The sequence below is a fragment of the Megalops cyprinoides genome, chromosome 2 (assembly GCF_013368585.1).
Source record: "Megalops cyprinoides isolate fMegCyp1 chromosome 2, fMegCyp1.pri, whole genome shotgun sequence".
Classification (NCBI taxonomy): domain Eukaryota; kingdom Metazoa; phylum Chordata; class Actinopteri; order Elopiformes; family Megalopidae; genus Megalops; species Megalops cyprinoides.
In genome coordinates this window covers 56,821,741-56,833,777 of record NC_050584.1, presented here as the reverse complement: position 1 = coordinate 56,833,777, position 12,037 = coordinate 56,821,741, and the positions used below count along the sequence as shown (strand labels likewise).

Sequence of the window (12,037 nt, the reverse complement as noted above, 5' to 3'; positions counted from 1 at the left end):
AGCACGGAGGCCCCATTCTACGATGAATCATGTGTCTGCTTTCTGTGGCTTCAGATAATAAATTGTAATGCTCTATCTGTGGCAGTCTGGTTACCTCTTAAGTTAGCTCTATTATCAGCACAATAGATAAAGAGGATTTGCTCTTGAGGTTTTACAGTTGGATATTACCCAAGGACTGAGGGGAAATGTTTCACCTTTTTCTCAGTAACATGTGTGGTTTTTCTAGAATTATTCTACCTCTCAAGAACAATTTAGTTATATAACTTATTATTATGTAACTAAGGTGTGTTGTCCGGACTTCTCTCATTCCTTTCACCTAAATCACTTTTACTTAAATTGTTCATATGGCACATCATCTGTGAAATACTCTGAGATAATATTTTCTAGTTCTAGTTCAAATAAAATTTGACTGATGTATTGGGTACCTGTCGTACTATTTCCCATTTCATATATTCCTCGGTGAATTTAACTGCTCTGTTCCTCTTTGCCCTGCTCTTCTCCTCCCTTCCAATCCCTTCTCCTGTCTCTACAACCTATGAATGTACTCTGTGCGCGAAGAATCCATGCAACCTGGATTACTTGGTGCACCAACCCGTTCGTCTCCATGTCACGAAAGCAGACAACCTCAAAGGCAATCAGTCAAGGCCTACCACAACACTCAGCAACAAGAATGAGATGTTCTCACGCTGCCGTCCAAACCAGGAGTGAAACTAGATCTTTCATTTAAGAGCTTTCCTGGAGTGACATCTCAACTAAACAATCCTTTTGGGTTGATCTGCAGTATCCTTAAATACAGATAGACTCTAGGATCCCGTATAAGGGGATTTTTTGACCAGCTGACGCTCTCTCCTGTGGCTCTTAAATCTAAAGGGAAAACTCCTCTCAACAGATATCTACAGCCACTGAATGGTCTGAAACATCAGAGAAAAGCCAGAGCAGGCTAATTTTAGACCATCATTTCATGAAGGGAGATCTCAACCACAAATCACAAAACTGCATTCAGGTTTTCCCAGAGGACAAACAGCTTAACCAGTTTCCCACAAAGTTTTGGTGTTATGAAAAAAAAGGGGAAAAAATCTCCCATGCTGTGTGGGAGTAGCCTTTCTATCAAGTTACCATGACAAAAAATACATAAATAAGGCCATACAACACACTGTTTGTTTGGAATGTATGGATGTTAGTGAGGGTTCATGTGTTTGATATTAATTCTAGCAAATAAAAAACATGATATGGGAAAGAATCAGTATGCCCCAACACATTCCTGGAGTCCTGCCACAAATTAGTCATCGATGCAGTCTAGTGAACGTAACAGCACTTGTGCAAAGGCAAGGCGGACTTTTCCAACACCTACTTGGTTAAATATTAAATCAAAGCGCACATTTTCTCATGTTGAAAAACATTTTTTCTTATCTATGTCACCGGCGATTTAGGACAGTATATGACTCAGGCAGGAAGGCAAGCTATAATAAACAAGAAGGGATGACTCAAAATGGGTGAAAATTTTGAGCAAAACTGAAATGGGCACAAAGGAGGCGCAGAGTTTTCCTGCGCACACACTTCAGCGCAGTCAATGTGAAAGCAAGGTTGAAAAGTCCTGAAAAACACTGATTTATTTGGGTCAGACACAAAATGAAAAGACTGTCACTGATGACCTAGTGAGTGCCACTGTACGAAACCAGGCTCTTTTTTGGTTCACCAAGTGCCTCCTTCGAGGTTGTGCATAAAAAAAAGCAAGCACACAAACCTGCACAAACTCTACAGAGCACAACATTCAGAATGTGTTAGGATTATAGGTTTTGTTCAATACACTACATGCAGTGTATTACGCATTCTGGGTGAACTGACCTGCTGTCAGTTCTGAAAGGTGTGCAACAAAAGGTTAAACAACCAACCTGTTTATTTTTTTAAGCCTAAAGTAAATTTAAGCAAGCAAACTGTCTTTTCCAAAACCCTGAGGTAAAACGTCCTTATAAATGACGCCATGTCAACCATGATGCATTTGTGACAACCACGACTTGGCTCCTTGGATACCAGTGGTACGCAAGGCTTCCATAGAGTATTTTTGTGCGCCAAGTCAGTGGGATCAATTGCCAAAAGTCTCAGAATACCACCACCAGGTCAAAGAATTGCCATTCAAGAAAGAAAGAAAGAAAGAAAAAACTGACTTCACAAAAACAAAGAAAATTTCAATTTTTCAGTTTGGTATTTCAGAAGTGTCTCACATCTAGCAACTGTTGATCTTAGGCACTAAAGCAACAAGTGAGCATTTGTTCTAAAGGAATGCGGAGTATGCTGGAGGGGGAGGGGAGGTACATACAGCCCCACTATGGAAGCCCAGGAGCTTTTTCACCCCCATCAAAATGATTAGCTGTGCCGCCGCTAACGGGCTCTGCCGTGAGGGTTGATATTGATGGAGCAGTACAAAATGTACCCTCCATTTCTCCTCAGGGTTTCAGTCGAGTATAACCAGAAACACAAAGGAAGACAACACTGCAGCTGTCCCTGAAGAGGAATGAAAAAAAAAACCTTTCAGGCTTTAAAAAAGTAAAGTTTCAACCTCAAAAGAAGATAGCAGATAGTCGAGGTTGAAAATGTGATGAGCTTTCCTCCTGCAGTTTAAAACGCACAGGTGGGAAAAAAATGACTGATGTGCAATATATGTGAAATCAAGCCCACTTTGTTATTTTTTAGGGGGAGCCATCACAAAGATTAAGGAGTGAGGGAAGGTTGATGGTGAGACTCAGCCAAGAGGCTTTTTTTTTTAAATTTCTGCTGAAGCTTCAGGTGTAAGGAAGGGCAGAACTCTAGGCTAAATCTTGCCAAATCATACGGTCTTTTTCCAGTATAAAGAGACACATAAACAATTTGCACATGTTAGAGAGAGAGAAGTGCGTGTGTGTGCAGCATCAGATTGATGTGATGACCATTTCACACACTGCTGACTTGAAGCAGACCTGAAACCTTCATCTGAGTACTTCACGATGAACACTTGAGTCATAAGGTGCATTTGACCTCTCTGCCTGAGCCCTGAAGACTGTCCCCTGAGCACTACTGGAGAGAATGTATTACTCACCATCTTTGGTGCTGTATCTCACTACCCCAAGACATGGTATCAGAGACAGCACGGTACACCGAGTCATTCAGCATTCTGAGTCATACTGAGGAAGATAAACTCAAAGACAACAAACCCACTTCTGAAGCCACCGTCCTGCTAAATATTAAACGCGTGAATGCAAATAGCAGGAAATGTTCTTTTTCAATGGGTCATGAGCCCAACGCATGGGTCCTCGAGAGGGAAAAAGATTTCAGAACATATTTAGGGTTACTTGAGCTGCAAAATGTCCCCGAATTCCAGAGAGCGGCCAAAGGAGTGGCATGAATATGAAAGAGGCGCTGTCAGTGCGGTATCTCTTTCCAAAGGACCACTTCCCAGCAGCACTCACTTTTCTTCAGAGAGAGCCCCTCTGTGCTCTTGTTGTTTCTGATTTCAAAAGGGCTGACACATGCTAACCATCACTCTGCTTCACAGAACAAAGAATGAAATAAGCTGCATCAACAGCAACAGGTTGTGAGTGAGTGAGTGAGTGCATGCGTGTCTATATATACATAAAACATGTACTTATGCAATGCAGTGAACTGCAGACAGTTTTTTTTTTTTTTTTTTTTCCCCAAACGTTTCTGTTTTTTAACAATCATTTTGTTTTATTCTGACCAACAACTAGTTTTCAAAAGAATGTGACACTCATTTTGGGTCAGCGGGTGGGACACACGAGGTCCTGTCCTCTTTGGCTTTTGTGCCAGAGAGGTCACAGCTACGACTGAATAAAACTCAGAAAAATGTGAATGTTTTGAATTTGTAAAAGACATGCGGTGCAGAAGTGCTTGCTCTTTGTGCTTCAGAATGTGGTGACATCATAATGCCCTCTCTAAAACCCAGCAGTGAGGCTGAGCAGGGCGTCCACAGCAATCACAGTGAGGTGTAGCTAGGACATTAGTAGAAAATGGGTATGGAGAGGATTTTACTTTTTACATAGAAGGGACATCACAATCACTCTCAGTGATCACCAATCACTGATTACTGATGAGGCGAAACACAACAGTCTACAAATCAGTTAAGTCACAGCTGAATCCAACTACAAAAAGAAACATTTTAACACTGGCATGTCATTTCCAGACACTGAATAATGTGCTGCTGGTAGAGCTTTTAACAGCAGGACAGGCACAGCCACTAGCTAACAGCCATGCCAGTGGACATGCCTCTCTGTCCCTCATACCAAGAACACTGAAAAAAGAACAGTGAGGCATAGCCAACCTCTGCCATGCCTCTGCATAATTGACAGATATTTCAGATGGGTTCTCTTTCAGTTCTGCTCAATACATCTTTAATTTCATCTGACTCCACTCTTACCAACTCCTACTCTAATGCGTTTAGCATCATTGATCCTAAACCACATCAAAAGCATTTTTTCCCATTAGATTTAGACCATAGAGAAACACATATTCACAGTCAAGTAGGTTCTCCACACAAAGGCAATCATCCAGATGAACCTAAAACACCCACGACAATTTTATCACAGCAGCTACTCCAAAGAAATTTAAAAATTCTATTAAAATTTTCCAATGACCGTACCAAATACAAAATGAACCAAATTTCTGATATTTGGTGGAACATGAATTACATGGTTACAAGGTTACATATACAGTACGTTTTGTATGCACAAAAAAAACACCAAGTAACAGAAGCAGGGCAAACTAAATCCTGTATCCATGAAGATAAATACCCAAAAAGCACTAAAATTGTGGCTGCATCTCAGAGCCAAGTCCCTGAGACATTCTGCAGTTTAAGACGCCGCTAATCAAAGATCCAGGTCATGAGGTCTGAGACCAGCATCAGGCTCAAGTTGGAGGAAACAAAATTCCTGAACAAATACGCCTTCTTGGAACACTGGCACAATGAAACGAATGCACGAATCTAGCTTCAATGCTCTTTGCTTCTTGAAAGAGTCTACACCCTTGTTGAATACCTCTTCAGTCAAACATATAAAACAGACACAGACGCCGACAAAGAAAAAGCTTATGGGCTATGGTCTACATTGCAAACAGCAGGAAAAGAACTCGCAGTTACTATAGAGTACTCATGTAAGATAAAAGAAGACAAAAAAAATTATAGAAATCATCTACACTTTTCTCATATTGATCAAAACTGAAAATGCCCAGTGGCAGCACACTGACATTCCTTTCAGCAAGACCACACATATGATCATGCCATAGCCTAAGAGACACAGAGTAACCACTATCAACTAGAAAATTCAAAGAAGTGTTAACAATTTTTCATTTAACTACATTCTCTACAGTAATACACAAATGAGCAATAACTATGCAGTCACTGTGACACAAATGTAGTAGTTATGTTGTCTCTATAATGATTTACACACTTAATGGAAATGACCAAAGGTCAGTTGTCAATGCAAATTGCACACCTCTTATCAAAAGGAAACTTTTCTGTCTTTTAAATGATTGTTTTGGGAATAACATGCATATTACAAAGACCAAGAACCAGTAGAGTAAGCACACAACTGACCTGTGGTTTCAGACAAAAAACTGACCAGCGCAACCAAAGGAAAAAGAAAACCACCGAAGAATCCAGCCCAGTTAGTTTCATGCCATTCACATGGAATCCGGTGTATGAAAAGGTTGAGATGTCTCTAAACTATTATCTCTATACTGAGAGAACTTTGTGTTCAAAATGTATTCCCTAGCAGACGAAACAGCCAAGTGCCCTTTTTCATTTTTGTAGAGAATCCATTGAGGATGCTATCACAGATCTTCATAAGAGGTCAGAGGTACTCCTAACTTGCTAAATCAAACCCTACATGCAGCAAACGACCGATCATCACCATTTAAGGTGGCATGAATAAAAAAAGAAAGTGGAAAAAACAAAGCAAAACAAAAAATCAAATCCCTACTGGAACCAGCCATGGCTCCCCTAGGGAGTAATGTGAAGGTTCCTGCTATTATTACATGGGAAAGTTAAGTTTCAGCCAAATCACCACTGTAAGGAACTCAGGACCAAATCCATGAGACAAAGGGTGTCAACTTCACATCATTAGCTGTGAACAAAGTTACTATTGCTGAACTGAGGGTCATGCAAGGAGTATTGCCGTTTACTATTAAGTACTGCATGGTGGAAAAAAGATGGTGCTTGCTATGCCTTTTCACAGAAAGACAGGGGAATGAGAATGTCAAAAATTGAAAGGGATTTGAACCGCTTCTAACCAAGCCATATGAACTAATTCACAAGAGCTTTATTCTCAGGCAAAACACAGTTCAGCCTTTAAGACTCACCCTTTTAACTGCCACTAAACACACTTTGAAGACATTTATTGGCCCATGCATTTGCTATCATCAAGATTTATTCTTGCCAAGCACAACTTTAACATTAACAAAGAGGGAACCATGACACAAGTTTCTGTGTTGAACCAGACATAAAAAAACAGCTTGATAAGGCCAAAAAGATTCTCTAGTGAATGCTTTTGCATTCACAATAAGGTACAAATAGATCCACTTTCAGTCTTCCTGTGTTGCGGTTTGACCAGCACAGAATTATATCTTTAAGGATGTGTTGGGTCACTTCTCTCGTAACTTACACCACATTTAATTTTAACTTGAAATAAAAAGTGGAAGTACTGCAGGGGGAAGCAATGTATCCTTGAAGTTCTTGTTAAAATGAATGCTAAATTCCAAAACGGAAAGATTGAATTTCATCCTGTACCACTGTACATGACATACAGCATACTACCTAATGATAAGCAGAGCACAACATCAGAACACATTTTTTCAGTTACAGCTCATGGTTTTTTTTATTATTATTCCTTTTCAAAAGTGAAATTTCTCTTTTAGATCGACTGCTGAGAAAGAATGAATTACAGGCAGGTCGTATTCCTCAAAGCTCCGCTTTCAATTTCCTCCAGGATAATTTGTCTCCCTTGCAAATTTGCCCTTTCCTGTACTTTGCAGATAATTGCAATGGTCACTTTTAGTCGTTTGTCACGGTTCCAGTGAGTCTATTTACACAATTACCCATAAATTCAGGCTACCACATGCTTCCCTTCTTCCTGCGAATCCTAGCATCTCAGTCCTGTTCTTCCAAACATGCTCTCCAGTGCATGTTTAAAATGTGTGGGCATCAGAGCAGACAGAAGAAACAAAAAGCATTTAACTTAGTACATTACAAATCAAAACTCTCTCAAAGGTGCTGTGAAGTTACTGCGCTGAGATTCCTGGGTCATTTGCAGAAGGTTACGTAAAAACTGAGAGGATACTATAAATCAACTGAACCCTTTCTAAGGGCTGTGAAACAATACGCACTGTGAGGGTAATGTAAACCTGTCACATTGTTTGTCCATGTATAACAGTGTACCAGTCTGTAGCAGAGTTACAACCAGGAAGTATATATAAAGCGAGGAAAACTACCATTATAATTCTCTCTTAAAATGGTAAATCAGTATATTGGAAAACTGGTCATTCCTCTTAGAATAAAGTCAGGAGAATCATGTAAATTTAGAATGGAAATGTTACAAATCACCACGCTGTACAGCTTAGTGCTTAAACCAAAGAACCTCAGGTCTTCAGGTCCAGTCCTTTCCTGAAAGTGTCAACAGCAGCGTCCCGGATTGGACCTGAACCGGCAACCTCCTGGGTATGAACCCAGGTCAAACCCACTACTCTCGAGTTCTCCCTTTCATGTTGTCACTCTCCGGAGCTGAGGCCAGGCAGCCAGTCGGTGTGCCTTTGATTCACAAGGAGTGGCCTCCGTAAAGCTCAGACACTGTGGCACGGCTCTAATTGGAGGGCTTTCTGACTGCAGAAACTACCGCAAGACAGGAATTACAAACCCCAGGCCTGATCCCAGCTGACCAAGCAGCAGGAGGAAGAATGCAATAATGACAAAACACGCACATACACAAGATCAATCACTTTCTTAAGAGGCGCTTACTCTCTCATTTTTTAAATGTGTGTTTTTGAATGATTTAGAAGCACTCCAGGGACCCCCACATTAACATCTGGACATGATTGCTTGTGGGGATAAAAGCTATTTAATTACAGAGGATTGCTTCAATTTACAGAACCTCTCATGAATCCAGCCACACCAGCGCTGGCTTTCTATTTTCAGCCTTACGGGGTAATGATGCAAGAGGAAGTCTGAAGCAACTTTTGTGACATGCTATTAAAACACAGGCTGTATGTTTCCTACAGACAACATTCTGGCATCCTCATAGCTGCCATGTTATGACAATGTATTCAGACCACAGGACAGCGACACCACTATAGTCAATTCTCCAGCACAGTAATGGGTGCAGCATTTGTTTTTAATTTTCTCCAAATTAGGCATTAAGAGCTTTGAAACTGCCCAACTGCCCAAGAGCAACAAACAAGAGCTGTTGTTTTAATCCAAAATGTATCAATGAGGGCATTTATGCACTATAATCTAATCCCTTTGCATGCAATCACCTTACAAAATAGCTCAACACTATTGTACCCATTTAGGTTAAGTAGATTCAAGTGACCAGTTCCTGCAGGCTGGTTAGGGCAAGTAGCACTAAAGGCAGACCTGGATAGGGGAATTCAATTAAAACTAGATATTAATTCATTTGAAAACTACTTCTGATGACATATTAGAGACAAATAAGGTGATTTACAAAACCTAATCAGTCAAAACCTGCCCAAAACGTGCCCTTTCCAGGAATGAGAGACACAAGGGACAAATGGTCTCTCTTAGCTGTATCACAGACCATGTTTAATCTTGGAGGTCAGATTACAGTCTGCACCTGAGTACAACTTTCACCCATTTGGAGATAAAGCGGAGTCACTAACCGAGCGGACAAGGCCAGGTCAGTTCACAGGCAGAAGGACAACACTGAACCTGCTGATTACTCTGCAGGCTGGGTCTGACTGACAGCTCCTCCAGCATGTGAACTCCACACAGAATTAACTGCTGCCCAAGAGGATGTCTTGGTTGTTTCTCTGCAGCGATTAATGTCCTAACATGTCTAGGGGAAACCTTCCTGCACCTAGCACCCAATCACCCCCCCAGCACAGAGGTGGACAGCGGTAGACTCACCTTCAGAGTGGAAAGCCTCCTTCAGATGCAGCAGCACGTCGGCAAACTTGCGCACATCGTTGACCAGCTGCATGATGTAGTCGGGGTCTACCCCCCGGGCGTCGGCCCCGTCCGAGCCAGAGCTGATGGAGCTCAGGGAGCTGCTCTTGGCCGTGCGGCCCACGCCCCAGGTGCCCGAGCCTGGGGAGAGGGGCAGGAAGTGCGAGTTGGAGAGCCGGGAGATGCCCAGGGAGCGCTTATTCCCACCACTGTTGCTCTGTCGTAACATCCCGGCAGCCGCCACGGAGCCCCCGTCCCTACAGTGATCCCGGACTCGTCACCCTCAGATTCCACGAGACTCTGGACCGTGGAGATCTGAACCTGCTGCAAAGAGGAACCTCGTCAGAAAAGGGAACCGCACAAAGGGAACAGGAAGTGAAGACATCATCTCAAATCAAAAAACGAAGAAAAAAGAAAAAAGCAATGATGTTCCCAGAGACAGGTTACGTGTCAAGAAAACTACCACATATACTGCCACATAATAACGGGAAATTATTTCTAGAATTATGAACAAATACAGCACAGATATGAAATCATTCATGTTTAATATCAACATTGTATTCAACAGATGCAATAAGGCATATCAAATGAAATAGGACAGGCTTTATGCTGAGGGACAGCTCATGGTAACAAGGCAGCCACACTTAAGGCCTTTCAGAAACCCCATCTGTGAAAGATCAGTGAGCTGATAAGAGCTTTAAAGGGCCGTCAAAGCCCCCTTTCATTGGGTGGAAAAAATGATTACAGAGACAACAGGCTATCATCTACTCATCTAATCTTAACTCTGCAACAGCTTTAATTGAACATCTCCCCACCCTTCCATCCGAAAACATGCATTAGTAGCACCTTACATGACAACGACGGAGCCATAAAAACCACGCTTCGACATCCTCTGAATACCATCTATAGACGCATCGTACGTAGGAGGATAAAGGCATTCTCGCATCCATACTTCATTACTAAATGACCGAGTATGTGCTCTAGTGTCCTCGATCATGAGTGATGAGCATTACGTTACAAATGCAATTTCCAAGCTTCTAAATTTCAAACAATAAAAAGAGCATTCAGTTCATAATTTCTTCTCTATTTTGAAGACGAGAATTACTGGAGAAGTAGCAGCGAAGAGATATAATTAGATGTACTGTTACCAAAGAGAATATGTAAAAGTGGTAACGTACTACCGCGCTACCAGGTAGTTCTGGGTGCTGAACACAGAGATAATTGGCCATAATTATAAGAGGCCCACACACCTTTAATTGCTATTTTGGAACAAATTCATTGTGTAATCCCCGTGGTCCTCTAAAGACCCCACTATGACCACATGTCTGATCATACCCCCCTAAAATACACCTAAACCGGATTAGCAAACGGGTAATTAACCCTTCCTGGCAACAAGGTGGCCGATGGTGTCTCTTCAACCAGAAAATACGCTTACATGGGAGTATTGCCCTTCTCAGAAGTTCAAACTCAACAACTGGGAGAAACAAACGTTTATCCACAAACTGAAACAATCTCTAACACAAAAACTAAAACTAAAAATTCCTTTTGTTTTCCCTTTTAGTTAGCTATAACACTATATTGCTAGACTTGTTCTCGATTATTGATAATAGAAATGTAACTGGACTTCGTAGTATAGTTATCGACCCTTGTTTTGGGCTCTCAACTGCTTGCATGCACAAACAACAGCTATCATTTCACGATTTCCTGAAATAAATAATCTCTAACTTCACCTCGTGAGATGTAAACACGTTAACTCGACTCGCTGTAGGTATCTCTAGGCAATGCTGACACACTTAAAATGAACCACACCATCGCAGTCAAATCACAGTCAACAGCTACGTGATACGCTCGTAGAAAAGTTGTTTTTCAAAAACAATTCAGATTAATTCAATCTGTTGTTTCCACATGATCGTCCCTTATAGGCACACATTCACAGTCACGTTCCACGTTATACTCATCGCATTATACGCCGTAACTGCAACTACAGTAATCCTTATGAATGCAACGTAGGAGATGCGCCGTACTACACATGACAAAGCGTCAATTCTCCAAACGCCTCATTTTGTTCTCGTTTGAAAAACAAGGTCTTTAAACATTGAGCAGTGATGCACAATTTGTAACCTGAGAAAACAAACACTTGCACGCATGCAAAAGGCAAAATATTCACTGGTTAGTCCTGTTTGCTATGAGGTAGCTTGCTAGTTTGATTTGCAGAAGATTTGACTGGTTACAACTACATCAGTTCTTCATCATTTGCGTTATAAATATACTCACTTGGGCTGTAATTCTGTAACATTGCACTTGGGGGAAATCCAGAAATTGGTAGTTTAAGCACCACGTCTAGATCCAGGTTTTTAAATCCTTCGCGTGGCTACAGTACGGTTGTAACTCTTTTTTAACGCTGCTACTTCATAATTGTTAAAAATTTGGAACCGCCGTTCACCCTGTGGCAACCAATCCCCGCCCTCTTTCACGTGACGCACTAGGTAACTTATGATTGGCTTCTCGGAAACAGGGGAAGGAGAGATTTCGTCCAGCTTCCCTCCCCTTAACAACAGGTGTTGTCTGTTGTCATGTCTCCTGCTTACACCCTGCAATTTTGCGGTCTGAGACGCCCAGACGGGACATTTTCATGGCACATTTAAAATGTTGAAAGAGGGTAGTGTGCAAATAAAAATAAAATAACACGACAATTAATTTTGTCATAGCTACAGTTTTTCTTGGAAAGCAGTTTTTCAACACACCAACATCAGTGTAGATATATATCTAAATTCCACGCCTTTAAAATATGATATTGGTTTAAAACCTTCAGTAAAGTACATGAGTGAATGTATACTCATTAAACTGGTGTACTTTAAACTCTGTGTTGAAGTGATT

At 41.3% G+C, this 12,037-nt stretch overlaps 1 protein-coding gene across 1 annotated transcript in view; it reads right to left on the bottom strand.

The window, feature by feature from the left end:
- Positions 1–11,558, bottom strand: part of arhgap29a (Rho GTPase activating protein 29a) — a 39,954-nt gene extending 28,396 nt beyond the window's left edge. The window contains exons 1-2 of the mRNA XM_036521881.1: positions 11,435–11,558; positions 9,122–9,484 (exon numbers count right to left, since the gene is read on the bottom strand). Of these exons, the coding sequence (XP_036377774.1) occupies positions 9,122–9,389 (268 nt within the window). The 5' untranslated portion in view covers positions 9,390–9,484; positions 11,435–11,558. The remainder of the gene's footprint in view (positions 1–9,121; positions 9,485–11,434) is intronic.
- Between the last annotated feature and the right edge of the window lie 479 nt (positions 11,559–12,037).